General features: G+C 32.0%; 7 protein-coding genes and 1 non-coding gene across 32 annotated transcripts in view; 5 read left to right on the top strand and 3 right to left on the bottom strand.

Moving 5' to 3' along the window:
• The first annotated feature begins 167 nt into the window (after positions 1-167).
• On the top strand, positions 168-836 carry LOC126926640 (uncharacterized). The gene is made up of 2 exons (XM_050743077.1): positions 168-510; positions 585-836. The coding sequence occupies exons 1-2, from the start codon at positions 373-375 to the stop codon at positions 774-776; spliced, it is 330 nt and encodes a 109-aa protein (XP_050599034.1). The 5' UTR covers positions 168-372; the 3' UTR covers positions 777-836.
• A 146-nt stretch (positions 837-982) lies between these two features.
• Positions 983-2,539, bottom strand: LOC126926637 (mitochondrial import inner membrane translocase subunit Tim17-A-like). Of its 2 annotated transcripts, none has more exons than XM_050743072.1 (2): positions 2,187-2,539; positions 983-1,654 (listed from the first exon to the last, which is right to left on the bottom strand). In XM_050743072.1, exon 2 carries the CDS (start codon positions 1,637-1,639, stop codon positions 1,160-1,162), a length of 480 nt encoding a protein of 159 aa, XP_050599029.1. In that variant the 5' UTR covers positions 1,640-1,654; positions 2,187-2,539; the 3' UTR covers positions 983-1,159. The 2 variants fall into 2 exon arrangements, with proteins under 2 accessions (XP_050599029.1, XP_050599030.1); XM_050743073.1 differs by lacking the exon at positions 2,187-2,539 and adding an exon at positions 1,892-2,180.
• Positions 2,540-2,653: 114 nt separating this feature from the next.
• LOC126926624 (tropomyosin-1) lies at positions 2,654-4,625 on the top strand. 2 transcript variants are annotated; one of them, XM_050743032.1, is made up of 5 exons: positions 2,654-2,815; positions 3,111-3,428; positions 3,500-3,724; positions 3,837-4,148; positions 4,325-4,625. In XM_050743032.1, the coding sequence occupies exons 2-5, from the start codon at positions 3,117-3,119 to the stop codon at positions 4,547-4,549; spliced, it is 1,074 nt and encodes a 357-aa protein (XP_050598989.1). In that variant the 5' UTR covers positions 2,654-2,815; positions 3,111-3,116; the 3' UTR covers positions 4,550-4,625. The 2 variants fall into 2 exon arrangements, with proteins under 2 accessions (XP_050598989.1, XP_050598990.1); XM_050743033.1 differs by having other exon boundaries at positions 3,837-4,210; positions 4,325-4,416.
• A 352-nt stretch (positions 4,626-4,977) lies between these two features.
• Positions 4,978-5,050, top strand: Trnav-aac (transfer RNA valine (anticodon AAC)). Its single transcript has one exon. It is a non-coding gene; the product is annotated as a tRNA-Val (tRNA).
• Positions 5,051-5,752: 702 nt separating this feature from the next.
• Positions 5,753-8,239, top strand: LOC126926633 (apidaecins type 22-like). 15 transcript variants are annotated; one of them, XR_007714693.1, is made up of 13 exons: positions 5,754-5,901; positions 6,005-6,097; positions 6,220-6,303; positions 6,553-6,633; positions 6,720-6,800; positions 6,887-6,967; positions 7,054-7,134; positions 7,221-7,301; positions 7,388-7,468; positions 7,555-7,638; positions 7,725-7,805; positions 7,892-8,031; positions 8,107-8,239. XR_007714693.1 is itself a non-coding variant. In XM_050743051.1 (13 exons), the coding sequence occupies exons 2-12, from the start codon at positions 6,011-6,013 to the stop codon at positions 7,934-7,936; spliced, it is 867 nt and encodes a 288-aa protein (XP_050599008.1). In that variant the 5' UTR covers positions 5,755-5,901; positions 6,005-6,010; the 3' UTR covers positions 7,937-7,970; positions 8,107-8,239. The 15 variants fall into 15 exon arrangements, 14 of the variants coding, with proteins under 14 accessions (XP_050599023.1, XP_050599022.1, XP_050599011.1 ...); XM_050743051.1 differs by having other exon boundaries at positions 5,755-5,901; positions 7,892-7,970; XM_050743054.1 differs by lacking the exon at positions 7,388-7,468 and having other exon boundaries at positions 7,892-7,970.
• On the bottom strand, positions 7,997-10,325 carry LOC126926622 (protein AAR2 homolog). 6 transcript variants are annotated; one of them, XM_050743028.1, is made up of 7 exons: positions 10,090-10,324; positions 9,923-10,004; positions 9,607-9,809; positions 9,425-9,540; positions 9,196-9,349; positions 8,843-9,118; positions 7,997-8,781 (listed from the first exon to the last, which is right to left on the bottom strand). In XM_050743028.1, exons 3-7 carry the CDS (start codon positions 9,792-9,794, stop codon positions 8,373-8,375), a joined length of 1,143 nt encoding a protein of 380 aa, XP_050598985.1. In that variant the 5' UTR covers positions 9,795-9,809; positions 9,923-10,004; positions 10,090-10,324; the 3' UTR covers positions 7,997-8,372. The 6 variants fall into 6 exon arrangements, with proteins under 6 accessions (XP_050598985.1, XP_050598982.1, XP_050598986.1 ...); XM_050743025.1 differs by having other exon boundaries at positions 9,607-9,818; positions 10,090-10,320; XM_050743029.1 differs by lacking the exon at positions 9,923-10,004 and having other exon boundaries at positions 10,090-10,325.
• A 687-nt stretch (positions 10,326-11,012) lies between these two features.
• Positions 11,013-17,077, top strand: LOC126926597 (uncharacterized). Of its 2 annotated transcripts, XM_050742968.1 has the most exons (14): positions 11,013-11,206; positions 11,494-11,564; positions 11,658-11,796; positions 11,893-12,070; positions 12,133-12,246; positions 12,337-12,606; positions 12,675-14,879; positions 14,951-15,065; positions 15,137-15,341; positions 15,421-15,607; positions 15,682-15,840; positions 15,901-16,053; positions 16,127-16,219; positions 16,304-17,077. In XM_050742968.1, the coding sequence occupies exons 1-14, from the start codon at positions 11,162-11,164 to the stop codon at positions 16,531-16,533; spliced, it is 4,164 nt and encodes a 1,387-aa protein (XP_050598925.1). In that variant the 5' UTR covers positions 11,013-11,161; the 3' UTR covers positions 16,534-17,077. The 2 variants fall into 2 exon arrangements, with proteins under 2 accessions (XP_050598925.1, XP_050598926.1); XM_050742969.1 differs by lacking the exon at positions 11,494-11,564.
• Positions 17,078-17,262: 185 nt separating this feature from the next.
• Positions 17,263-24,075, bottom strand: part of LOC126926612 (uncharacterized) — a 73,857-nt gene continuing 67,044 nt past the window's right edge. For all 3 annotated transcript variants that reach the window (XM_050742999.1, XM_050742998.1, XM_050743001.1), the window contains exon 7: positions 17,263-23,168. In XM_050742999.1, coding sequence (XP_050598956.1) covers positions 23,070-23,168 — 99 coding nt within the window. In that variant the 3' untranslated portion in view covers positions 17,263-23,069. The remainder of the gene's footprint in view (positions 23,169-24,075) is intronic.

The following is a 24,075-nucleotide window of genomic DNA, read 5'->3' on the forward strand; positions in this document are numbered from 1 at the left end:
GAACCAAATTAAAGTTTTTAGCATGCACTATATTTTCTTAACAATTCCTCCATGCACGGTTACCTTTTTTCAACGTTTTCTAACAAATTTAAAACATTATCTGACCAATTTTATGAACGCATACACTGAATTTAAAATACATACAGGCAGTATACAAAAGCCAGTATTTATTCATACGTCAAGTTGGTAACATTGAAATCCAGTATGAAAACCATAACCTTCAAACATTAAGTTACAGATTTTTAATTACATAGAATACTTGAACTTACTTACATAAAGAACTTGATACTTTAGCGTATCTTGTTACTATAAAGTTTACGTTTTATTATTGATTTCGTTAAAAATAAAAATAATAAAATAACACTAACAAAAATGACGACTATCGATGATTTTAGCAATATAAAAATAAGTACCAGCGATTTACTCGTTTTTCAAAGAGAATTAATACAAGAAAAAGAACTTCTTCAAAATATATTAGCAAAAATTGATAATCAAATAAGTAGTTTGCAGGTAAATATAATATTTACAATCCCTTTTTTATCTGTTTTAATATTGAAAAACATTTCATATGCCAAAATGTTTAGGTAGAACAACTTCATTTATTGGGGTTAGTGAACAAATCATTAAAAGGTACAAATACCAAGTCTCCTCCACAAAGTATCAAGTATCAGTCAACAAATGATAATCAACAAGACTTTACAAGCAAATCGTTAGACTTAGCTGTACCCTCAACCTCCAGGTATTACGAGGAAGAAATGGAAGATGAAGATGATTAGAATAAGATTTTAATTTAAGAAAATTATATTACATTAAAGTAGAATGATAATTTGGTTAAATTTGATAATTTATTTCCCTTACAAATAATGAAACTAAATAGTACGTCAATTTATTTTATAAATATGTTTCTCATTGATAAATTTCTAATATATTTATGTTAAGTGCTTTATCTTATTAACAATTCAATAAAAGTACAAAACCAAAATTAAATAGAAACCAAACTATTATTATATTTCTTAAATCAAGAGACTGAATTGTCTATACAAATCTGATGTACTGGCAAAATATGATAGTTGTCAACTACTATTGTTTCAAAGAATATGAAACATTTGTACTTAATTATATGAGTGTAATTTAAAATATATCTAGATATTTATACGTTTTACGATGGATGACTTTGTCTCAGATGGCTTGGATCTTCAGTGAACGATGGAGGTTTGAATTGTTCCGCGGATAGACGGGTAATAAATATTCCTACACCTTCTATTAAAGCCAATAACACTCCTCCAATAATTGCACTACCAGCCATGGCTGGTAAACCATTTCTTGCTGCTAATATTCCACCAGTAGCTGCTCCACTGATAATAGAGTTCCATGGGTCTTCTTTCTTCCTAAGATGTACCAAACTACAATCTATTGTAGAAAACATACCACCCCATAATGCAAAATTTCCAGCAATAATAGGAGACTTCTGTTTAATAGCTATAAGGCTTCCTAGGACCCTTTTGTTTATTCCACTGGGTGCATTACGAAATCCTTTAATACTTTGAAATACTGCACCACCAATAGCACCCATGGTAAAGGCACCACCACAGTCATCTATTATACGCCATGGGCATGGTTCTCTTGCGTATTCTTCCATTCCTTAATTGATATTCTATAAGAAGTTATACACATATTTTTTTTATACTATCAGTTGCAAATAATGATAATAACTATCATATTATTATGGTTTTACCACATTTTATATATTATTAAATAAATAATACATGTATGTATGATTATTGTTATCAAGGAAAAAAGGAAAAAGGCAAGTACTTAATACATCGTAACAATCATGTATAAATGTTTAATATGTTTTTGATTTCATGTAAAATGTATGAAAAAGACTCACTAAAAGTAACCTTTACTGCTAGCTCTTTTGAATTTTATACAGACAGTAATGTTTCTGGAGCATTCTTTTTACATTCAATTTTCCTATACAAACATGTTACGTAAAAGCAATATATCTATATGTATTTAAATAAGAGAGATGAAACGTGGGAAAAGTAATATATGATATAAGTGAGGTTATGAGACTAGATCTCGTGCACACTCGATTAACATGTAAATAACAATACGAAAGATTGCAGTGCATTTATGAAAAATCCTAGTCTTATTATAAAAATAAAATCTTTTTACGTATTTACCATAAAATTTGTTTCAAATAATTAGAATGCCGAGGAGAAAGATGCCCCGAGCGCGACACTGTGGTGAATGTAACTATGTTAATGAACCTTCATACAAATAAAAGCTTTTTTTTTTGATTATGTAAGAATAACGAGATGTCCATCAATTTAATGTAATAAATGACTTTTCGAAAACAATTGAGATATATTTTATCATTTCGTTAAATTATTTTTCATTTACACTTTTCATAAATACGTTCGAATTCATTTGTACAAATAATGCATTAATTCAGCCTCACAGTGCATGATATTTCGTAATGAAACTACTGTAGCAATATCTTCTCGTATAGATATATTTTGTTCCCATAAATAATCGTACAATCCAGAACATACTTATAATTCGAACGAATAATCAATGACGAGTTTTATGTCATGTACTTGCTTTAAATACAATACGACTAACAGTTTGTTAAATGCTAGACTGGCACACGTTTACGATAGTTTAAAATAGAACTAGCAGACAATGTCCAAAAATACATCATACTTTTCATTAGTCCTGGATATCCAGTCGCTTTTGTGTGACAAGAAGTTCCGTATTTAAAGGGAAACATCATTTTTTAACACGTATTCCATTGTATTTTAAGTTCCCGGTAATTAATAAAATCGATCTTATAACATAACTGACGATCCAAAGCTACGACTCATATACTAGAACTAAATTTAAGTAAAACGGATTATACGTAACATTTTAGAATTTCGATCGTCACCCAAACAGTCGATAGACTACAAAACTATAAGAATAAGAAATTATTTCGTGCCTAACGATAGAAATTATTTGACCAGTTAGATAATAATGAACACAGTGAAAATACATCAGAAACAAATTCGTTTTTCCTCTGTTTCGTATGTTTCGTGTGCAACATATAAAAGTGACGTTTCTTGCAGATAAAAATGTCAGACAACGAGACTCTTAAATCAACCACTGATCCAAACTCTTGTCTATCTGAAATGGCAAAGTCAGGTCAACAAGACAATGTAAAAGATACATCAGTCGTCACGGTAGAAAATCAAAATGCACCCGTGCAAGATATTGACTGTAAGATTTCGCAATGCATAGAAGATCAAACAATAGAGATGTCCCCAAAGGAAGTAAACGCAACTATCGTTGAAGATATGAAAATTGTCTGTGAAACTGTGAATAAGTCTCTAGAAAAAAAAGTGGAGGACAGCACAACCTCTGAAGTGAAGCAAAATGTGCCATCTGTGAGTTAAATATTTCTACATACGGATAATATCAAGTGTTAGGTTGGTAAAATTGTGAATTCCTTTTGTAGCCAAATATTCCGGAAATTCAGCAAGGAACGGCCATAGGCGCCGGAGATATTTTTTCCGTGACAAAGCAAGACGGAAATGCTGATGTTGAGAAACCGGAAGAGCAAATTGCACTTACTGGCATGATCGATCCGATTAAACCGGAAAACGATAAATCAGTGACAGGAAACGATAACAATGTAACTGAACACGAACTTTTAATATCGAAATTGAAAGAAGAAGTGAAGGTAAAATTTTATATACAAAAACAAAACAAATTAATAATAGGTAATAAGTTTTATGAAATCTTAATTTCTATGAACGATAACAAAGCTATGATAAATTCTTGTCTATTTACAGAAAGCGGCCAACGAACGAGACTCTTATCAAAAGAAGTTGGAAAGCGCAGAAAAAAAACTGACGGAGTTGCAGACGACGTACGATTCCCTGCTGAAGGGTGAAGGTAACGAAGTCATGCTTCGTCGAATGGTGGACCAGTTAAAGGGTAAACTTATTCAAACTTCGCTGCAATTGGAAGATCGAATTCGTACTGTATCTAATCAGGAGAAGCAAATTAGCGCATTGAATAATCAGGTGGCATCACTGAAGGAAGTAGAGTCTCTCACCAGAAGTCTGTTGCAAATTCGTAATATGGAAGTAAAGCATTTGCAGGTGATTAGTGAAATATAATAAGTAGTATGTAATCAGTAAAATACGATCAGTATCATCATAAGGTCTGTCAATCGAATGATTGTCACGTTTAGGACAATTTGGTTAAATTATTCAAAGAATTATATTTTTGAAAATGACAAAGAAAATGAAGTGAATATTTATTGTCATTGTCATAGGCGGAGGTTGATGACATGGAAGTCCGAATTTCTGAGGAACGTGAACGATATAATACGATGATTAATAAAATGGATGCCGCGGTCAAATTAAATGCAGATTTGAAAAAAGAATATGAGACGCAGCTTTGTCTTTTCCGAGATTTACGAGAAAAGTATGAAGAGAAGGTTTCATTATTATCGGAAGAGAAACGAGCCCTTGAGGCTAACGTACAGTCTCCTAAATAAGGAAGTATCATAAACTCGCTGAATTGTTTTGTAATTATTATAATTTGTATAAAATAGAAACTTTGTTCGGAAATAATTTACGGCTACATATTTTTATACCTCTTAACCTATTCCTTTGTTGACAATGAGTGAAATTATAGATATAGATATATTTGATATGTGTTTTAGTAGAGAATTTTTAATACATACATACATAAATATTTTTTTTTTAATCTTTGTTTATTAATTCCAGGTTTTTTACATATTTTTTTTTTACATGATTTTTTTTCCCAGAATAAACGCTGAATTCTAATTGTAGGATGGTACAGGCAAAAGTACCGATACGCGACGGTACAACGTAGCCATGCATTAGCATACATAAAGATTAATTAAAAAATATGTTATAAAAATTATGATTAAATTAAAGTTATAAAAGGTACCTTGCATGTGTTTCCGTGGTGTAGTGGTTATCACATCCGCCTAACACGCGGAAGGTCCCCGGTTCGATCCCGGGCGGAAACATTTTTTTGCAGAAGAGCAAAAGGAGATTAAACAATTCACAAGATCAGTAGAGGTTCCTGTCACGTAAATTTGACTTATCAGAATATTATTTTGGTTGTAATTTATAAAAATGTTTAAGCCCTGAGGAAATTTAAAACTTAAAATACTAGAAAATCCCAGAACGAATAACATAAATAATTATAACAGATTAGAAAAAATAAATTATTTGTATAAGTAAAATGGATTTTCCAAAAACCATGGATTTTCCAAGGAAGAGAAACTTATGTTTATTCTTACTATTATTCGTGGTAATTCCCTCTTGCACTGGTCTGTATGTATACATGTGAACTTTCACAAGTAAATAAGAACACATTTGGTGCGCCTTAACCAAACAGTGCACTTCGACTGATGATGTGATGCAATGATTTAAACAATTTTATATAGTAAAGGCTTTCTTTTTAAAAAATGCTAAATAATCTGTGATAGTATTTTGTAACAGCCAATATAAGTGCCTAAAATGTAGTGAATATAAATATGTGCTACTGTTTTAATCTAACGGAAAAATATGATTGGACTATAAACTTGACTCATATAGTAACAGTAAATAGGTTGTGAAAGAATAAGAAAGAATGAAAGAAAAATTCATAACTTTCCTGAAACAACAACATGACTAAAGGAAAACTAGAATAAAAAGAGATTCTTATTATCACGTGCGTGTTGTGTGCAGTCGGTAATTCCCAAAGTACTATGAAGCCTTGAACTTTCACGCAGACAAAGACTGATACGTCCAACAGTTCGTATAAATACGATGCAACTCAGTACATTCGATATCAGTGACTTCTCATTCAGAGATCTGACCACTAGTCAATTAGGTAAGATACACACCATATATATACCAGTAATTATTTTATTAAAAGATATTTGTAAAAATATTCAAAGATATAAACGCAACTAAACTACATTATTTTCATATAGAAAATCATGAAGAACTTTATCTTCGCCATTCTGGCTATTACCTTTGTGGTAGCCGCATCTACCACCGTAATCCCAAATGCACATAAAACTGAGGTAACATTAGAGAATATGTCCATGGTTAATTAGAGCAGATATACTTAATCTAAAAATTACATGATAAGAAAATAATTGAGTCAAGTATGAGAAGCAATATTAAATCGTTTTTCTTACCACAGCTCCGTCGTCGTAGGGAAGCCGGACCGGAACCAGAACCAAGTAATCGACCACCCCGACCTATAAGTCTCCCACCAATTAATCCTGTAAGTCTTTAAATATCAGTATTTAAATATTAATGCACAATGACAGTGTTCTATACTAAATTTTTTGGTAATTTTTATCTAGCGCCTTCCTCGTGAAGCTGATCCAGAACCGGAACCAGCCAACCGACCAGTGTACATTCCACCACCACGTCCACCACATCCGGTAAATATTAATTAGATATCAATCGTTTATATGATAACTGTCGATAGTAGGGATGTTTAATTAAATTTAATTTTAACTATCCTCAGCGTCTTCGTCGCGAAGCTGATCCAGAACCGGAACCAGCCAACCGACCAGTGTACATTCCACCACCACGTCCACCACATCCGGTAAATATTAATTAGATATCAATCGTTTATATGATAACTGTCGATAGTAGGGTTGTTTGATTAAATTTAATTTTAACTCTCCCCAGCGCCTTCGTCGTGAAGCTGATCCAGAACCGGAACCAGCCAACCGACCAGTGTACATTCCACCACCACGCCCACCACATCCGGTAAATGTTAATTAGATATCAATCGTTTATATGATAACTGTCGATAGTAGGGATGTTTGATTAAATTTAATTTTAACTATCCTCAGCGTCTTCGTCGCGAAGCTGATCCAGAACCGGAACCAGCTAACCGACCAGTGTACATTCCACCACCACGTCCACCACATCCGGTAAATATTAATTAGATATCAATCGTTTATATGGTAACTGTCAATAGTAGGGTTGTTTGATTAAATTTAATTTTAACTCTCCCCAGCGTCTTCGTCGCGAAGCTGATCCAGAACCGGAACCAGCCAACCGACCAGTGTACATTCCACCACCACGTCCGCCACATCCGGTAAATATTAATTAGATATCAATCGTTTATATGATAACTGTCGATAGTAGAGTTGTTTGATTAAATTTAATTTTAACTCTCCCCAGCGTCTTCGTCGTGAAGCTGATCCAGAACCGGAACCAGCCAACCGACCAGTGTACATTCCACCACCACGTCCACCACATCCGGTAAACACTAATTAGATATCAATCGTTTATATGATAACTGTCGATAGTAGGGTTCTTTGATTAAATTTAATTTTAACTCTCCCCAGCGCCTTCGTCGTGAAGCTGATCCAGAACCGGAACCAGCCAACCGACCAGTGTACATTCCACCACCACGTCCACCACATCCGGTAAACACTAATTAGATATCAATCGTTTATATGATAACTGTCGATAATAGGGTTGTTTGATTAAATTTAATTTTAACTCTCCTCAGCGTCTTCGTCGCGAAGCTGATCCAGAACCGGAAGTAGGCTCCCGACTAATGTACCTTCCACCACCACCATGTTCACCATATCTGGTAAATATTAATTAGATATCAATCGTTTATATGATAACTGTCGATAATAGAGTTGTTTAATTAAGTTTAATTTTATCTCTCCTCAGCACTTTCGTCGTGAAGCTGATCCAGAAGCGGAAGTAGGTTACCGATCAATGTACTATCCACGACCATGTCCAACACATTCGGTAAATATTAATCAGATATCAACCGTTTATATGATAAATGTCTATACTAGGGTTGTTTGATTAAATTTAATTTTAACTCTCCTCAGCACCTTCGTCATGGAGCTGATACAGATGCGGAATTATATTACTGACCAGTGCACATACATCACCCAAACATCATATCCGGTACATATTAATTAAATATCAATCGGTTATGTCATAACTGACAATATATTTCCTACTGAAAGTTTTTATATATAGTATTATATTATATAATATAATGATATCAAGCGCAATGTAATGTGTTCAATTTACTTTTTAGGCTGAATGTACGTTAAATACTCGAAGAAGTATTCTTTATTTCCCTAATATACCCAAGGCGAATTGAAATATTTTAACCTAATACTCTGTAAGATGTAGTTAACTTCACAATAAAATTGGTTATTATTTTAAAATGTAGGAAAATTTGTATTTATCAATCTTTATTTATATATATAAACATTTCCTATATGTACAAGAAGTAAGGATATATGTTTTATATTATACATTTTACAACTGTATGTTTGCACGAATTACAAATATACAAGCCTATTCTAACGAAACAACAACCGGCGCTTCATCTTCAGTTTCTTCCTGCAAATTAGAAAAATCCCACAAGAATTTTATAGACAGTCGTCCGCTAAATCTCGTTGTATAAGATTTTAAACGTCCATCTAATTCAGAATTCATTTCAATATTTGCGAACAATTTGCGTAAATTATGATAAACAAAATTATTATTGGCTACAATGTCACAAAGTATGTCCTCGGGTACGTGCATCAATTGAACTTCTAATGCTTTCATAAATTCAATGTAAATTTCGCGACGTTGTGATATCGCACAATCGGCTCCACAAATAAGAGATACAAGTTTCTTCCAATGTTCAAAGGCATCAAAACTTTGTCCAACAAGAAAACAAACAAATGCCAACTCCATTTCACCAATTATCTCCATGGGACTGTAAAGATATTAATCGTAGGTTATAAAATTCTGGAACAAATATTTAACTAATCACTTACAGCGTCAATTTCTTAAGAACAGTGTCCAATGCATAACTCGTATCCAAAGAATACTTTGTAATCTCAGTTGGTGATGCTCCATCTGGATATTGCTTACAAGGTATTTTTGAAAGTCGAAGTTCTGTCCCAGGCTTAGGTTTCATATCAGGAAGAAGCTCATCTTCCTTCTCTTCTATGGTAATTCCACTCCTCCTTCTTCTTTTCGAACTTGATTCTCCGCCTCTTGGTCTTGCAGCATCAGTGCAATATTCTAATTCTAATGCTGATCTTACAAAGCTGAAATACAGAAATTTGTTAATAAAAGAATAAATATAGCAAAGACAATTAGTAATTTATAAAGCTTATTAACATACCCACATATGGGTGAACAACGTTCAACAAGAGGAGAGGTAATATGATTTGTTAATTCCTTCCATTGTTTCCATATATCATAAGGGTAACATCCTAGAAATCTATCTAAATCTTTCAAATTGCTCTTGTACCTTTCAACCGTTTCTTCTTCTATAGCTTTGTATGAAAAATTAGATTTTATTAATAATGAAGTCTTTTAACAATTTTCTAGTACATTAAGTGCTATCATACTTTCTGAACTTAAATCTTCTTCTTTTGCATCCCAACGTTTGACTAGAAATTCAGATTTTTTAAATATATGAAAAAAGCCAACTTTAGGTGTTGCTTCTCCAAATTCATCTACAGCACTTAAAGAATATAAATATATAAATTATACGTTATGAATAAGAAAAACATAACTACGACAAATTTACCTATAATGTACATAATGAAATCCTGGTGGGATCATTTTAATCCCTTTAAAATTATCTGCTGTATTCCAGGATTTTAAATCAATACCAAACTCTGTGCCAACAGGTACATCCAGCATAACTAATGTAGCACCTTCAACGAGAAGTCTCTGGGCTAGAATTTGATCCATTTCTACTCCTTTGCTTCCCATGATTAATTAATAAAACTGTAAAATCTGAGTAATAAATGGTTTTCTTCACATATAAATCGTATGGAAATTCATATATTTCTATAAATCGTTTACATTTGTGTATTACTACGCCAGTACCAAGCATTTACCTAAACAATTGGAAAATAAGTTTATATTTATTTACTGGAGTAACAAGATATAATATATATGAACGTTGTTGAATAAAAGGTTCTAGAAAGATATTTTATTTCCATCTTTAAGTTAATAGTTTACAACACTGTTACTTCCAAATTAATACAAAAATTTTGCAGTTTACCCAAAATATTCTTGTAAACATTTAGAGTACACAAGCGGTCAGTCTGTCATTCTGTTTTCCATCACTCATGAACAATGTATTATAGAGTAGGGAACCAGTCTACATATAATGTACAACGTAGATTATTCCCTTGTTAACTGGCCATCGCTGCCCCCATCATTTCTAGGAAATACATATGTACATACTTTTATTTCGCTTGTACCGAGCTCCAAACCTGTTTTATATAAAAACTATAAACTTTAGATTAGTTTAATTCTATTTCTTTATCAATTCTATATCGGAGCAGAATTTTTGACATAAATCTTTTCTTACTAAGGGAAGTTTGACTAGGAATGCTATATGTATACAGAACCATCGATAATGTTTATCAATTTCAATAATGAATCACACCGACTCAATTCGCTAGTTACCATACGAATTAATTAATTTTATGTAGCGTACTGATTAGTAGAATGTGGAAAGAGAGAAAAGGACGGCATCTTAAATGAACGGAGTGAGGCGATGCGCAAAATTTAACAAAAAAGCGCGCGACAGATTTCGAGTGTATTGAAAAGTCATAATTGTCATATTGTATCTTGAAAAAGGAAATATGTATGTGTCTACATTAAAATTTATGTCTGATATAATGTAATATTATTGAAAGTTTATTATTATAAAGACATACAAAACTGCGTGAGTATACAAAAACAGTTAAAGGTAATACTTTTAAAAGAATACTTATTAATATTATTAATATATACATATATATATACAATTTCGGCTAGGGACCCTAACATTTATGATAAAAATTATGATAAAATTTCTATATAATGTAATGACATTATATACAGGTGTGTAAAAGATTTTTAGTACGTATAAAAGGTTTTTAGTACGTATAAAAATCTTTTACACACCTGTATATAATATCGTTACATTATATAGAAATTTTATCATAATTTTTATCATAAATGTTAGGGTCCCTAGCCGGAATTGTAAACATCAAACTGAACGCCGCATAAACGTGTTTCTTGATCGGCATTCAAAAATACAAATAATTTTAAAACAAATAGTACTAATTGTCATTTTAATTACCATGGACGATAATTTTTCGGATTTGAAAACAGATGAAACTGCTCAAGTGAGTATTTTATTCTCAGAAGTTTTTAGTTTAAATTGAATTTAATAGTATCGACTATTTAGATTAGTTTGAGGTTATAATACCATTTGATTCTATGTTATTAGTTAATAAGAATTTAATCTGAATTCTAATCAACCTTAATCTAAGACTAGTCAAATGAAATACATCACTTTAATACGAGTTTAATATGAAATATTTACTAATAAAATTTATAGTTATTGTTATGCCATTTTTAAATTCTGATTCTTAATAATTTTAATAGTCGATTGTTATTTATTTAATTTAAGGAGGATATTTCCAATGTAATCAAATTAACGCAGTCCTATTTATTGTTAAAAAAGAAAATTATTGGAACTCAGTAAGTAAATTAATATATTAATCATGTATTTTTATATATATATTTACATCTGTCATCATTTTTAATTAATATTAACGAAATGCTTATTTTTAGTGAATTAATTAAAAAATATAGTGATAAAACAAAAGAATGTGAACGATTAAGGCAAGAGCTAGATACAATAAATAAAAATATAAAAGAAACAACATATAATTATAATACTACTTTAGCAAAGATTATTAAATTAGAACTTGTAAGTAAAGAATATATGTAAATACTTATCCTGCGAAATCTTACCTTTCTTCCTCTTAGTCAATTTTTATATCTTATATTAATATATAATTTTCAGCAAAATACAAAATATAAAAAAAGCATTGAAACTCTGACTACACAAGTAAATGAAGGTAATATCAAGGCAGCAGCTGATCAGCAGCATATACAACAATTAATATGTAAAATAAAGGACATAGACGAACATCAAAATCAAAAGATAATACAATATGACTTAGAAAAATCCTCACTTCAAGGTAATTTTATAAAGTGGATTTAAATATTATATGTAGCTTAATAATTTGATTATCTCTTGCAGTAAAAATCAAGGAATTGGAACAGGAGTTAAAAAATGTAAAAAAATCCCATGATACAAAAATGAAAAAGATGGAAAAGCAAATTTCTGTTTTCGAGATTCTAAAAAATGAAAATAGTAAGTTAATTTAATTGAAGAATTAATATAATTGATTTAAAAATATTTTTTAATAATAATTTAATATTTTAAATCCAATTTATTTTATAGAAGCAATGTTACGGGATATTGGAACTAATACATCGACTAGAGACACAATAATGCAAAATCCGGAAGTCGCAGATAAAAGCGTATTAACCGACGATTTTTGTAATATCAAGGATGTCTTATATCCTATATTTTGTGACAAGTGCAATGTTCTGTTAGATCCACCTCCCTTTGAGAAAATATGCAAAATTATGAGCAATTCATGTCCAAAACTTGTTGAAAAGATTCCATCTCCACCAAAAAGATCTCCATCTCCATTACAACCTTCAATAGGTACACATTGAAATATTTACAGTGTTCGTTTATATGAACTATATTTTAATAATTTCATATACTTTTAGATATAAAGAGTGGACAACGATGTAAAATTGAAACATCGTTAACATCATCAGACACTTCTTCGCAGCATTTACCGGATCAGAATAGTCGTGTAGAGTTTATTCCAACGAGTCTGTTAACGCCCCATGCGATTTCGTTAGGTCGCTCGGATTATTGTAATACTTTTCCTCCGACATCGAATTTAATAGATCCAAGTACATATTATATCGGATCGACGCCACTTAATCCGTTATCAAGGACAGATTCGAATACAATTAATCAAGATAATCATTGTGAGAATATGGTAACGCCTTCGTTATCGATTATGTTGTCGTTACAAAAAAGAATCGATATGTTGGAAATGAAAATGAAAATGAAGAAGAAATTAAATAAAAAGGGCTTAAATCAAAACAATAGCTGTTGTCAGCATCATCATCTAAATGCTTGTAGTATATACGATGTAAATAACTCTACGCAATTTAGTTTCAATGAATTGAGAAAACTGATGGACGCTTACAAAAGCAAAGAAACAAAAAAATCGAATGGACATAAAACATTGAGGAAATTATCTCGATTAAAATGCAAAAGACTACAAAATGTGCATACTGGTTTTTGGAAAATTGAATCAATTGTTAACAAAAATGAACGAACTTCTTTTAAGAAAAAGCCTAAGAAGTGCAAGTATCGACATTCGTTTCTCAGAAACCCTGATAATTTGTTACATAGTATAGAAGACATAGAAGAAGAGTTGGCTGATGACAGTAAAACAAATATTAATGTAGAATCTAAAAGCGTATTACGTATAAGAAGATCTAGCTTGTCTTTGAATTCTGATCATACGAATAGAAATGAAGCTGAAGCAAAAATAGTACGAAATTTGGTTGAATGTAGTAAGTCAGTAGGAGGTGAAACCGATTCAGGAATATTATCGGATTCTATTGAATCTGGTAAACTGATCCGATCTGAAGCAAATACGGACATATATTCGGCACTAACAGAGCATAAAAACACGATAGAAATAAAATCTTCTATGGAAAATGAATCATGTTCTATTGAGCATATTAAACCGGTAAACGAATCCTCGATAAAAGTAGTACACGTATCACATTTAGTAAAATTGAATGAACCAATTGAAGAAACTAATGCTTTAAATACAGACATGTCAGAAACGCCACAATCTGATAGCTTAATACCTCAGATTGAAACAAATAATTTTAATACTCAGAATTCTACAAAGAAAAGAAAGACAAATGAAAGCGAATTTAGCAAATCCGTTATTCGACCAATGTTGTTGAAAAAAATAAAAAATTTAAAGAAGAATAGTAAAATCATGAAAACATGTCAAAATGTGTTGGAACATCAAGATATGCGCAATTATGAGCATGAAAATGATAATATATCTGAAAAACAAAAAGGTTTAGACGATAATTCTCAAGTAGTTAAAAAGGATGATTATATACCTAAAAAGAAACCTCGCATTGCACACGTACCTAAGAACACAATGATTAAACAAGAGAAATTAAATGATGTTCCAGAGTTCAAGAAACAATTAGTAAAAGATTTAGAAAATGCCAACTGTACTGATTTAAATGAATTGAAAAGAGATAATAATGAGTTACAAAAAATTTGTGGTAATAATATACAAAAAACTCGATTAATTTCTTCGAAGGTACATTCTAGCAGTACTGAAAATATTGTAGGAGATCCTGTTCATGAAATACCAGTTACCGATATTAAAAATTTATTAAGTAATGTAAGAAACAAGACAAGCGGACAAGACACAAACATAACATTCAAAACAAATAGTAGGTATAGTCTATTTGATACTACATCCAATACTAATTCTTTGGAAGGGATAAACGAATTGGATGATAAAAAGACTGATTTGACTAAGAATGACGAGCATTTGAAACACGTATGTGAAAATAATTCTCTAGTTGTAAGAGAAATCAACAAAACAGATAGTACGAGCAAACAAGAATTATTAAATTTCAATGACAAGTCTTCCACTGATACTTCAGAGATAAATGATATAAGTGAAAGGAATTTATGTACTGAAAAAATAACACGCACGAATGTTTCTATTACACAGGAAGATTCTGCTATAGAACATGAACTAGAATCGTACTGTCCATTTAAAATATTACAAAAACATATTAATAATAATCCAACTAAGAAGAATAAGAATATGCATAACAAAAAATTTTTACATATCGGTTTAATGGCAGGTAAGATTACTTCTGCTAACAGATTTTTTAAAACATGTGGGATTATGTAAAATATGCTTTATTTATTTTAGATAAATTCGTGAGTAAACAATTACAAAGGCTGGTAGATAATGATTGGCAGAGTTCCATACATTGGGATGTGATTGAAAAACTGAAATTTACCTGTAGTTCTCGTATTATAGCAAAGTTAGTATCACATCATATTTGTAATTAATTTTTAACATGACTAATTACTAACATATACTATATGATTTTAGAGGAATTATAGAATTCTTAAGTACAGAACAGGAACATAACAGAAATTTAGATAATAGTTATACACCGCCTGCACCATTAATGACAAAAGCACAACAAAGAATAGCAGCATTATTAATTGACCTAGAAAAATCAGTTCCCACTGTATTTCAATTTGTTCAAGTTGGCATAGAGTACAAACTTTTTAGACTTAATCAAGAAATAGAGGTTTGGCTTTTCCCTACTATTTTCATACGTAATGCAAAATTAACGAATGCAATTAACAATTAATTAATTTTATGTTTAGAAATGTGTGATAGAATCTCTTGCTAGAATGTATACAGTTTTAGCACGAATTAAGAAGGATCGAGAAAAAGTGAGGATATTTTGTTGTGATGCTTTGTATTGTTTGGGAGTTCATGCAATACTTATTTTATATACAGTATTCACTTCTTGGCCAGAAGTATTTCCAAATAACCAAACAAGTAGTAATAGTATGTGTAATTTTTTAAATCATTTCAAAATCAAATTTTTATTTCGTTATTGTAACTATTTATTATGTATACAGGATTATTGCCAAAATGTATGGCACATTTAATTATGACGCAGCAAGCTATGGACTATCCTAAACTTTATGCTTTAAAAAATTTGGTGTCAATGTTCTACAAATATCCAATGGGAACATTATCGAAAGATTTGCTCAAAGAACTTTTGACTGCACTTCAAGGTAAGAAACAATTATAATACTTTTAATTTATTGCCTAAATATAATTTGATAAATTTATAGAAAGAAATGATAGTGAAGTAGAAATCGCTATTATACTTCTTGCAAAAAGAGAAGGAACTAGATGGACGCACAAGAACATTATTAAGGGTGCATTGTTATCCATGATAATTAACGAGAAATTTCCGAGCACATATCGAGCGCTTTCTTTATTAGGTAAATTTAAAATTTAATAAACTCCATTTAAATATTTAAATTATAACTTCCACTATAATATTTGTAAATGCAGGTAATTTGATGCGTGTATTCCCAATAGAAGATAAAGATAATGTAGTTGGTCAAATTGTAGAACAACTGTGCGATTTAATCAATGCCGATAAAGGTATACTGTTTTTATTTATTTTATTCATGTTTTAAATGTAATAGAAAATTCAGTTATTAACAAACAATTAATATTTTTAACTAGGATCAGATGAGCAAAAAGAAGGAGTTTTCTCTGCATTGTTGAGTTTGTGGAGGCATAAATTTGATGAAGTGATACAGAATACGTTAAAGTGGACTCCATCTATGCCATTGCATGATCGAACCATGGAACAGATCAGTGGATTATTTAATGCACGTGACCCAAATTTTTGGAGGGCTTATTTAAGGAAAAACAGAAAACTGTTTGTTACTTGGGAAGAAAATAAAACGTAATGCATAGTTTTTTTAATATGAACAAATCGAGAAATCGTGTGATATTTATTGTAAGATAATTTAGATTATTAAAAACTCTGAATTTTTCCATTAAGGTTACGTTAATCTCTAATTTATTTAATTTTTCTTTTAATCAGACATCGTGTTATTCTATTAATCACGACAATTATTATCAGTTCTTTCTATGACGTTTTATTACATGATCCTAAAAAATAGAAATAATGTTTCCTTCGTTATTTCTGCATGCATAGTTTAAAAGTGTAACAAATTACTGACTCCTTTAACTGATTCTGAAATCCCTTTTTTTATTTGTCAAATTGTATGATACTTTAAGTGATAATCTTTTTAAGTATTGTATTATGTATTATATTAGTATTGTATTATGTATTATATATTATACGTGACATGTAGAAGACTATGCGAAAGAGAACTACAATTGATAATATAATTTTGATAAGCCAAAGAAGCCATTTCGTACGTGAAATAATCATGCTTCCATAAACTGATTAATAAAGCTTTGGTTGCACTTAATGTGCAAATGTAATGTCTTTACCTTCTATTTCCTTTTATTTTACCTACAGGTAGAATCAGAGAATAGAAAAAAAATCATTTTGTTATGATATAATGAAATAAAAAATTGATTTTCTACATTTTGTCTTTCGAGTGATAGTTCCCTTAAAATATTTTAATTAAAACTCAGATAAAGGATTTAAGCTGTTTCATATCGAATAAATTTCAATTATATAATTTTTATTATATCGTATTTTTCAAACACAGGAGATACTAGCAAAAATGTAATAAGATGAAATATTGATTGGATCAACTGAATATTTATAATTAAATTATAATTAGGAGGTATATGTATTTATATAAGTCGATGGTTCTTGGTCTGCATGGCCTTAATGTTTCTTTGAAATTCCATCTTGCCAATTATCTATGGATGTTACAAATTCAGCTTTTAATAACTCCAACTGTTAGCATTATTTTTCCACTATTTCACTAACATTTACACTAGTATCACTATAGCATATCTGACATCAACCAAACGCATTGCATCGAAGATAAGAATGCCATTAAAGTGAGATAGATGCTGAAACATCAGACCAGTTTTCACAAAAAATTTGTAGGTTCGCGAATTGTTTAATGTCGTTCCAAATTTAATGATTCTTTGAACAATTTGTCATTGAATTAATATACACAGACACTAATTTAAACACGAAATATTTTAAATATAACACTTTTCGATGCGTAGATTACACGTTTCATGGTGATCAAATCTACGCTGGAACTACTGCGTGATCAAATTCGAAAAATAAGGTTTAAATATTGTGCTCTCTTTGGTGAAACTTAGTACGTCATGTTTATATATATTATTTATATATATTATATTATATATATATATATGTCATTCTTCAATTCTTTTACTTTTTCCTTCTTTTAAATACAAGGATAAACGTTCTAGAATTTTTTAAACAACTATAATCACGTATTTGCTTGACGTATTATCATCTAATTGTAAAGGAAGGAACGCGAAGGACAGTGGCGCAGCCTATGGAACAATCAGTGAAGAATGGCGGGAAAGTGTTTAAAGTTTAAAGGATGACTGCAGCAACATGTACGATCTCGCTTATTTATACTACTTAACCATTTCGGGAAACAAGAGTACAAGTTTTTATTCCTTTCAATATAATAATAATCGTAATAATAATAGATAATAATAAAAATAGATAATAATAGCAATAATAATAATAATAGAAATAATAATAATAGAAATAATAATAGCAATAATAATAATAATAGTAATAATAATCAACATATCGTAAGCTTCCATACGCAGAGCACGCTAAGTTAATACATGTACATAGTTTCTTTACAAAAATAATAACAATGTTTCGGTGCAACATTGCGAATCCAATGATCAATCTCGTCTAGCTAAATGACACTTTAGCAGCATTTTTCCTTTGGATAGATAACTCTTGTTAACTATATTATCCCCGTTATATTCGTTCATTGTTCTTACCGTTCGATTTTTACGAAGCAGATCATACACGCGTTATCCGCGTGCACACTGCTCCTTTCTCTCTATCATTTTCTTTCTTTCTTTTTTTTTTTTCATTCTTCTTCACACATTTTTATAAATAAACTACCTTTATTTTGTCAGTTAATCGACATTGTCTTTGGTACATTTACAACGAACAGCATATATCGCGACAGAAAGTACGGATTTGGTATGTCGGACGGGGTACCTACCATCCGCCGTCATAAAGCGCACGCAATTCACGAAAAAAAGAAACAAATTTCACTTGGAGACCTTTCGCGTGTCGTCTGAGCGCGAAGATTTCCGTCCGGAAATTAAAAATTAAAACAAATAAAGGAAAACAGAAAGAAAAAAGAAAGGAAAAACAGAATATTAAGAAGAAACGGAAACGGAAAAGCAAGAAGCAAACAAGAGAAAACAAAGGAAAGAAGAGGATACGAACGGACTGAGCGGCGGTCGCCGACGGTAGAGTTGACCAGTCGTCGATCGGAATGATCGCGCTCCACTAAGAATTTCGTGATTCCAGTGTCCTCGAGTCGATTCCGATCGAACGGTTAGTGGTACAAACCATTCCCGTCGGGTCTCTCTCCTAGGATAAGACCTCTCTGACCACGCTGACCCAAAAGAAAAATTCATCGAAATTTCTTCGCGTCGTTTAGCTGTTTTTCTTTCTCTGTTTCTTTCTCTTTCTCCCGATCGAATGCAACGTATCCTTCTCGTGTCTGCTTTTTTTCTTATTCTTTCCCTCCCTTCGGCTCTCTTCTTCGTCTTGATCTTCGCGATACACGGCTACAGCGCTGTCTGATGTACTAAAATGCTACCACTGTCTACGCTTAAACGATCGCTAAGTCACAAGCCCAAGTCATTGCTCCCGACGATGATTCTCTCTGGTTTATTTATCTTTTCTCTCGACAAAAATTAAAGTCATGTTTCCCCTCGATGATTGATAGGGTGTAAATTAAAAAAAGAAAAAAGAAAGAGAAAGATCGTGGTCAAGCAATCACTCGGTCGTGACGATATTTTAACGTTTAGAAGCTGACAATCGAAGTCTACCTACGAATCTTTTCTCTTGCGATCGCTCCCGTATGAAACGTTTCGAAGTTCCTTCGTGTTCAACAATCGGCCATTCGTTGCTCAATTTTTCGGAATCGACGGGTTCGAGTAATCGCTCTCACGATGCACGTCGATGCGTTTCGAAACGCGATACGACCAATTAGAAGAATTGCGAGGAATCGACTACGATCGTTAGAAGCGATTACTCGAACTTTCAGTGAAACTGTGTTTAGAAGTTGATTCAACGATTGCTGGTTCGATTGCGTGAATTACTACGTTGCATTTATGGAAAGAAACCTGTGTGCTGGCTGAATGAATTGTAGGAAAATGGCTTTCTCGATTGAAGAACAACTGCAGATACTACGATATTCAACGAATGCCTGTGCGATGTTGGAACGTAAGCTTTTCATTGAGTTTTATGCGGTTTTCACAGGCGCACTTGCGTCGGAAATTGCGTGCTTTTTCTCTTCGTTCTTTTTCTTTTTTTACATAACTCTTTTCTCTCTCTCTCCCTCTCTCTCGTTCGTTCGTTCGTTCGTTTATAAATAATAAGTGCGTGTCCTTAAAAGATATCGTGTTAACCAAATAATACGCGGTAGTATTAGGAATAAATTGATTAATCGTGGTTCGATAATAATAATAAAAGGAGAATAATTAAATGATCGCAACTAATGATCGTAAATTAGTAAGTTAATAATAATAATCGTGGTAATTAATAATTAGAGGGAAAAAAATAATATAAGAATAAATTAGGAACCAAGTACAAAGTTACGAGAGAAGTAAGATCGGGGAATAATTAAATTAGAGTTTTTCCATTTTCACGCTACGATTTCTTCACGATAATTACGACTATTTATAATAAATTACAACGTACGGTTACGATTCGAATTCGTACCCGTAACAGAAAATTAAAAAAAAGAAAAGAAATACACATTAGGCCACCTAGCTTCACGCGTTTCTCGTCTCGGAACCTATCTCGTTTCATAATTCTACGTACGTATGCGTATTCTTCGGTTTTCTCCTTCGTTTCTTTCTTTCGACTCTTCTTCCCGATTTTCGTTGTCCAGAAAGATTACCAGCTCTTACTGCATCTTTACGACGTTTTCTAAGTCATTCAAGTTTTGAAACTTCATAACGAAAGAGAAAACACGAGGCTCGTGGCCGAGCAAAGAAACGAAAGCGTCGTCGGGTCATGATCGCGCGACACATTATTCGTACACGTTACACAAAAGTATACTAGACGATTCATTTTCTGTTTCTTCAAAGCGTTTGGAAGCTTCTTCATTCCACGACACAGTATCTACAAATGTACAAATCATCGTCGAATACAGGATCGATCCTTCCAGGATGTTAGGTTATGATCGACTAAACAAATAACATATCGTGCTTCTTCGTGAACTTTTTAAGATGGCGTCGCGGTAGCGTTCGACAACGATCGTTTTAAACGAATCCTCGACTCCTTTCAAAATTCGAAAGAAGAATGGAGATAGTTCTATCGGTTATATTGGGAGGAGCACGCCGCGCGAACAATCGACTCTGTTATCCGGTCGACTCGTTGCCCGATAAATTTATTTGTCAATAGTCACCGTAAAGAAATGGGAACTCGCTGTCGACCAGCGTCGTCATAATTGTAGTTTGTCCGCTACAACGGCCCAATCTTTCTTGGGATAAATTTAACGGAAAACGAATCGGCTGGCCCTATGTGGATAATTTACTATTTACAAGAGGAGAGGCGAGGAACAGAGATTTGCTCCGCAGCGTGCTCGATTCCGACCTTAATCGATCGATGGACACGATCGTTATCGATGCCACCGCGACTCGTGCATTCGTCTTCGAGAATTCAATCGATTTTTATCGACGATCTAACGAATATTACAACGAGGCTTACTTTCTTTTCGCTAGGTTTTAACGCCGCACAGGGACACCATCCTCGAGTTCGTTTTCTTTTCTTTTCTCGCCATGTTAAGGCGAATTTAAATTATATTACGAATTTAAATGAAATTACACTTACGGCATTGTGCGGACAAAAAATACATATACTTAACGAAAACTTTCCAATAAATAATTACGTCTGTATTGAACGAACATTTTACAGTGAAACACACTTATAGGATCAAGTTTTGGCCCGTCACGCGAATCTACTTTGTATTATCGCTGTGACGCATAACTTTCGTGACGATTCGGCACATTGAAAGAAAGAAAACTGAACGACAGAAACGGTTAGAATTTTAGAATTTCTTCCCTTCTGGATCAGCCAGTGTAGAAGAAGAGAAATTGTCTGACATCCAACGATTTAGAACTTCGAATGCTTTGCATCTGCTAACGCTTCTGATACGTGAGTCGTTCTATTTTCCGCGTTTCAGTGGTATTGATTTCTAAGAAACTTGTGCTGAACTCGGAACTTGCATCGAAGGATCGATTTCTGCGTGAGGATACGGAAAAAAGAAGCGAACGAAATCGGACATACAGAAAACAGGAGTTTGTGGAAAAGAAGAATAAAACAAAGCAGTGAAATCTGGGAGGGGAGGGGAGGGACTTATTTCCGCGCGTTTTCTCGATTAAAATCGAGGAATTATATTCTACGACGAGCAACGTTTCTACTTCTAGCAGAGGATTATTCGTCGAAACTTAACTGGTACATTTATCTTAACCGATGCTAATAACGTTATGTAATTATTCTCCGGTTATTATTGTCTGCTCTAAACTATCTCGTATCTCCGATAGGAACAAATTACTTATGCTTCTTCTCCGTTACGTTCGCGCTAAATGCTTCTTTTCTCTTCTCCTCTCTCTCTCTCTCTCTCTCTCTCTCTCTCTCTCTCTCTTCCCTACTTTTTCTTTCTATTAAGAGAGTCACCTATTCAGCAGAGGCTTTATTTTTAAGCTTGCCTTCTTGTCTACCTTCTTGTCCTTTGTTCTTCCAGCTGTTCAGGTCCAGCTATTTAAAGTTACCGGCTACGTACTTCCTTTTTAATCCTACGCTTTTTTAGATCTCGCGCGAATCATCGATCCCGAGGATCCCGGTCCACGTATCGATTTTTTCAGCTGCCAACGAGATCGTCTCTTGCTGTCTTGCCAACGTGATCTTCCATTGTGAAGAAACGCACCGCTCGAACTCGAGCTAAACGATCTTCCTCTTCAAACGATCCTTAACGATGCAAGAAACTCGTCGACCGGATAATTCAGGCACAAATAAACATTGAATTACGACGAAGCTAGGCTCTTCAAAGTTGCACACGATCGTCGAGCAATACGTTCACAATGGATTTTTTTTTTTTCTCTCTCTCTTCCTTCCTCTCTGATACGTCACCGCGAGAACGTAGTCCATGGACGGAGACAGAAAGCAGCTGGGTGAAAGTGATTCCCTTCCGTCGACGTGGTGTCGGTGATCTCTATGCTGGACGCCTTGCTTCGTGTAGTGGAATTAGGCACCGGACTGACTCTATCATTGATTGGAACGTTTGCCTTCGCTGATGGACGCCATTCTCATTGACTCCGCTTCCGGGCAGTTCCATCCGGGCATTCTCGTCTGCTCTATCGCCGCCTGAGAACACCACAAACGAAAGGTTCTTAGCGAACAAGTTTTTACTTTCTCTGATCAATCATTCTCTCCACGTAATATTATATATGTATATATATATATATATAAATAAATAATTAATTAATTAATTATAATATTGATTATGATTATTATATTTGTAATTTCCATTTTTTTTAAATAAAGAATGGAAATTACTATTTAACTTTATATAATTTTATGAACGATTTATTAATTTTTATAGTTTTTGAAAATTTAAATAATTTGATAAATTTTGTCAAAAAATTGGATAAAATTGGCAAGTTTTTAAAAAAATTGAAAGAAATTGGTAAATTTAGTTAAAAAATTGGGAAAAACAGATTTTATTATATATAGGTAAATGTATATTAATTAATTTATTATAATATTGATTATGATTATTATATTGGTAATTTCCATTTTTTTATAAATAGAGATATAATGGAAATTACTATTTAATTTTATATAATTTTGTTAATGATTTATTAATTTTTAAAGTTTCTAAAATATTTAAATAATTTGATAAATTTTGTCAAAAAGTGGCAAATTATTAAAGAGATTGAAAGAAATTGGTAAATTTAGTTAAAAAATTGTGAAAAATAAATTTTAATATATATAGGTATATATATTAGTTAATTAATTTATTATAATATTGATTATGATTATTATATTGGTAATTTCCATTTTTTTTAAAATAGAGATATAATGGAAATTACTATTTAATTTTACATAATTTTATTAATGATTTATTAATTTTTAAAGTTTCTAAAAATTTAAATAATTTGATAAATTTTGTCAAAAAAATTGGATAAAGAGATTGAAAGAAATTGGTAAATTTAGTTAAAAAATTGGGAAAAATAGATTTTATTATATATAGGTAAATGTATATTAATTA

Source organism: Bombus affinis, chromosome 18 (genome assembly GCF_024516045.1).
Source record: "Bombus affinis isolate iyBomAffi1 chromosome 18, iyBomAffi1.2, whole genome shotgun sequence".
Taxonomy (NCBI): domain Eukaryota; kingdom Metazoa; phylum Arthropoda; class Insecta; order Hymenoptera; family Apidae; genus Bombus; species Bombus affinis.

Coding starts and splice junctions, on each gene's coding strand:
- LOC126926637 (XM_050743072.1), bottom strand. CDS start 1,639: ATGGAAGAATACGCAAGAGAACCATGCCCATGGCGTATAATAGATGAC.
- LOC126926622 (XM_050743029.1), bottom strand. CDS start 9,794: ATGGGAAGCAAAGGAGTAGAAATGGATCAAATTCTAGCCCAGAGACTT. Junction 9,119..9,195: donor CGTTGTTCACCCATATGTGG/GTATGTTAATAA, acceptor TCTGTATTTCAG/CTTTGTAAGATCAGCATTAG. Junction 8,782..8,842: donor GTTCTTAAGAAATTGACGCT/GTAAGTGATTAG, acceptor ATATCTTTACAG/TCCCATGGAGATAATTGGTG.
- LOC126926624 (XM_050743032.1), top strand. CDS start 3,117: ATGTCAGACAACGAGACTCTTAAATCAACCACTGATCCAAACTCTTGT. Junction 3,725..3,836: donor AATTGAAAGAAGAAGTGAAG/GTAAAATTTTAT, acceptor GTCTATTTACAG/AAAGCGGCCAACGAACGAGA. Junction 4,149..4,324: donor TGGAAGTAAAGCATTTGCAG/GTGATTAGTGAA, acceptor TCATTGTCATAG/GCGGAGGTTGATGACATGGA.
- LOC126926597 (XM_050742968.1), top strand. CDS start 11,162: ATGGACGATAATTTTTCGGATTTGAAAACAGATGAAACTGCTCAA. Junction 11,565..11,657: donor AAGAAAATTATTGGAACTCA/GTAAGTAAATTA, acceptor GCTTATTTTTAG/TGAATTAATTAAAAAATATA. Junction 12,607..12,674: donor TCCATTACAACCTTCAATAG/GTACACATTGAA, acceptor ATATACTTTTAG/ATATAAAGAGTGGACAACGA.
- LOC126926640 (XM_050743077.1), top strand. CDS start 373: ATGACGACTATCGATGATTTTAGCAATATAAAAATAAGTACCAGCGAT. Junction 511..584: donor ATCAAATAAGTAGTTTGCAG/GTAAATATAATA, acceptor CAAAATGTTTAG/GTAGAACAACTTCATTTATT.
- LOC126926633 (XM_050743051.1), top strand. CDS start 6,011: ATGAAGAACTTTATCTTCGCCATTCTGGCTATTACCTTTGTGGTAGCC. Junction 6,304..6,552: donor GTCTCCCACCAATTAATCCT/GTAAGTCTTTAA, acceptor AACTATCCTCAG/CGTCTTCGTCGCGAAGCTGA. Junction 7,469..7,554: donor CACCACGTCCACCACATCCG/GTAAACACTAAT, acceptor AACTCTCCTCAG/CGTCTTCGTCGCGAAGCTGA.